The sequence below is a fragment of the Brassica oleracea genome, chromosome C6 (genome assembly GCF_000695525.1).
Source record: "Brassica oleracea var. oleracea cultivar TO1000 chromosome C6, BOL, whole genome shotgun sequence".
Classification (NCBI taxonomy): Eukaryota; Viridiplantae; Streptophyta; class Magnoliopsida; order Brassicales; family Brassicaceae; genus Brassica; species Brassica oleracea.
In genome coordinates, this window is record NC_027753.1 from 203,909 (window position 1) to 206,478 (window position 2,570).

At 53.2% G+C, this 2,570-nt stretch overlaps 1 protein-coding gene across 1 annotated transcript; it reads left to right on the plus strand.

Annotated features, from left to right (window-relative positions):
• The first annotated feature begins 514 nt into the window (after nt 1–514).
• Nucleotides 515–2,299, plus strand: LOC106297130. The gene is made up of 2 exons (XM_013733413.1): nt 515–1,734; nt 1,798–2,299. Exons 1-2 carry the CDS (start codon nt 515–517, stop codon nt 2,297–2,299), a joined length of 1,722 nt encoding a protein of 573 aa, XP_013588867.1.
• Nucleotides 2,300–2,570: the final 271 nt, after the last annotated feature.

Genomic DNA, 2,570 nt, shown 5'->3' on the forward strand with positions numbered 1-2,570 from the left:
GCGAGCCGGTGATCGACTCGGCTTTAGACTGCTTTTGATCGGCGACACCTCGGCCCAACCACTCGAGGAGGCCCGTCAGGACAGAGCACATTAGGTTAACGAGCATGTGTCTATAAAAGGAGGAGAAAAGGCAACAAGGAGGGGATCCGCAAACAACTACACTCACTTTCGGCTAGATCTAGGGTTTCATATCTTACTTCTTGCCGACTTGTACGGTCCGACGAACCAGCTTTCGCCGGACTAATCTCTTTGTTCTCTCCCCCTTTTGTAATACTGTTTCGACTCATTGATCTAATAAAACACGTCTTTGTCTTGACCCACCGACGAGAACTCGTCCTTTCTCTCTACTATTTTATCGACAGTCTCGGTTCAAACAGTTGGCGCCCACCGTGGGATCGACAAAGTAGCGTCAGCAAAGATCATGGCTTGATCTGACTAGTCGTTCGATGACGAGTCACCTACGACTGAAGGCGCTCCGACAGCAGCGGCCTTCGCAGACACCATACTCGAGAGGATGGCGCAGCAAGACGCCGTCCAGAAGGCGACGAACGAACAACTCGCCGCCATCGCCGCCATCTTGGCTCCTTTGGCCAGAAACTCAGGCGATCCGGCCTCGACACTTACCGAACAGCCGGCGCAGAAAACACGACGAACACAAAAGCCGCCCAGGTTCAAACACCTGGTGGCGACGAACGAGCAACTCGCCGCCATCGCCGCCATCTTGGTTCCTTTGGCCGGAAACTCAGGAGATCCGGCCTCGACGGTCCGAAAACAGCTGTTCAACACATACCGAACAGCCGGCGCAGAAAACACGACGAACACAAACGCCGTCCAGGTTCAAACACCCGGTGGCATAGATCTCGTTACCGTCCGGGAACTCGCCGAACTTAAGCAGTCGTTCCTGGACATGAAAGACCGAATGCTTGATGGACCTACTTTGGCGCCGTTAATCGAACGCGTCCTCGCCGAAACCCTAAAAACCCCCTTTTCTCGGCGAATCACCGACGTACGGTACCGACCAGCCGAGAAAATCCGCCTTCCGACTTTCGCTGGAAAGGCAGACCCGACTGACCATATCACCGCATTCAACATCGCGATGGGTCGAATTAAATTTTCCGATGAGGAAAGAGACGCTGGCTACTGTCGGCTCTTCGTTGAGAGTCTTCAAGGACCAGCCCTTGGATGGTTCACTGGATTGGAACAAGATTCCATCAACGACTTTCACGACCTGACGTCCGCGTTCCTCAAGCAGTACATTATGTTTACGAGACAAGGAGCGACCCTATCCGACCTTTGGAACCTATCTCAGGGAGCGAACCAAAGCCTCCGCGACTTCATGGAGAAGTTCAAAGCTGTCGCTTCGAAGGTGCATATCCCGGACAGCATCGCCGTTGACGCCTTGATGAATACCCTATACTTCAAGTCCCTGTTTCGCGAGGATCTCTACAGAAACCCCACAAAGTCGCTTCAAGATGCTATCGCGAGGTCGAACAACTTCATCCGGATGGAAGAGGACACAGCAGCGATACTCAAGAAAATGAATGCGGCCGCTAAACCGACGACTGCTCCAAAAGCTCCTGAGCCACGCCAAGAACCCCGACAGCACGCCACATGCAACAAGCCCAATCAGCAGAAAAGATTTGTCTACGTCGTCGAATATAAAAACCCGCCCCCGGGGTCGACTGTCGTCGTACGCGAGAAGGGTTGGAACGTCTGGGAGAACGACGAGAAGCCGCAAACCTCTTCGGCGCCTTCAACTTTGACTCCTGGCCCGACCTAGCCAAACCTATGGTGCAGCTTCCATAAGTCCAAGGCGCACGATACGAGGAACTGCAGGCATCTGGTCGATGCGCTCTTCTCATCTTACGAAAATGGAATAGCCAACGTCGAGCTTCCCAAGCTTAGGCAGAACAACACCAAGAGCTGGAGCAAAAACAAAGAAACGAAAGCTCATAAAAATCAAGACAAGGCCGGAGCCCGACCCAAACGCGTAGAAGATGACAAACCAGAGGAGCAGGACGAAGATGAGGGCGAAGCGCAAATCAAAGAAGAGCAACCTCATAACCGTCGACGCGTCCAAGTTATCCTCGCACGACCAAGTTCCTCTTCGGACGAAGAAGAGGACAGCAAAGGCCGCGATTCGCACGAATCTTCCAACAAGCGACCAAGTGAAAACGGCAGACCGGAAGAGTCAAATGACTTGAGAAACAAGCTCAGGCGAAAGTCGCAGACAATCGACCGTGTAAGAGTGAGTCGAAGATTCCAGTGTTCAACCCCAGCTCAAGCCACGGGTCGTTGACCTACGCGATCAGCTCAACTCGAAATCAGAAGACCTCAGGATCAAGCTCAACCGACCTAAACGTTCTGACTTACGGCGAAAGCTGGAGATGACGAAAGCCAAGAACGGTGACGGACACGAACCTATTGACGAGGAATCGCCTAACGACCTAAGGGTCCATCTACAAAACAGACGGGTCGTGCGCACCCCCTTCTTAAACGTGATTATGGGAGGCTCGCCACCTTGCGGCGACTCGGTGCGGTCAGTCAAGGACCATCGACGACAGGCAGCA

Coding starts and splice junctions, on each gene's coding strand:
- LOC106297130 (XM_013733413.1), top strand. CDS start 515: ATGGCGCAGCAAGACGCCGTCCAGAAGGCGACGAACGAACAACTCGCC. Junction 1,735..1,797: donor TGGGAGAACGACGAGAAGCC/GCAAACCTCTTC, acceptor CCTATGGTGCAG/CTTCCATAAGTCCAAGGCGC.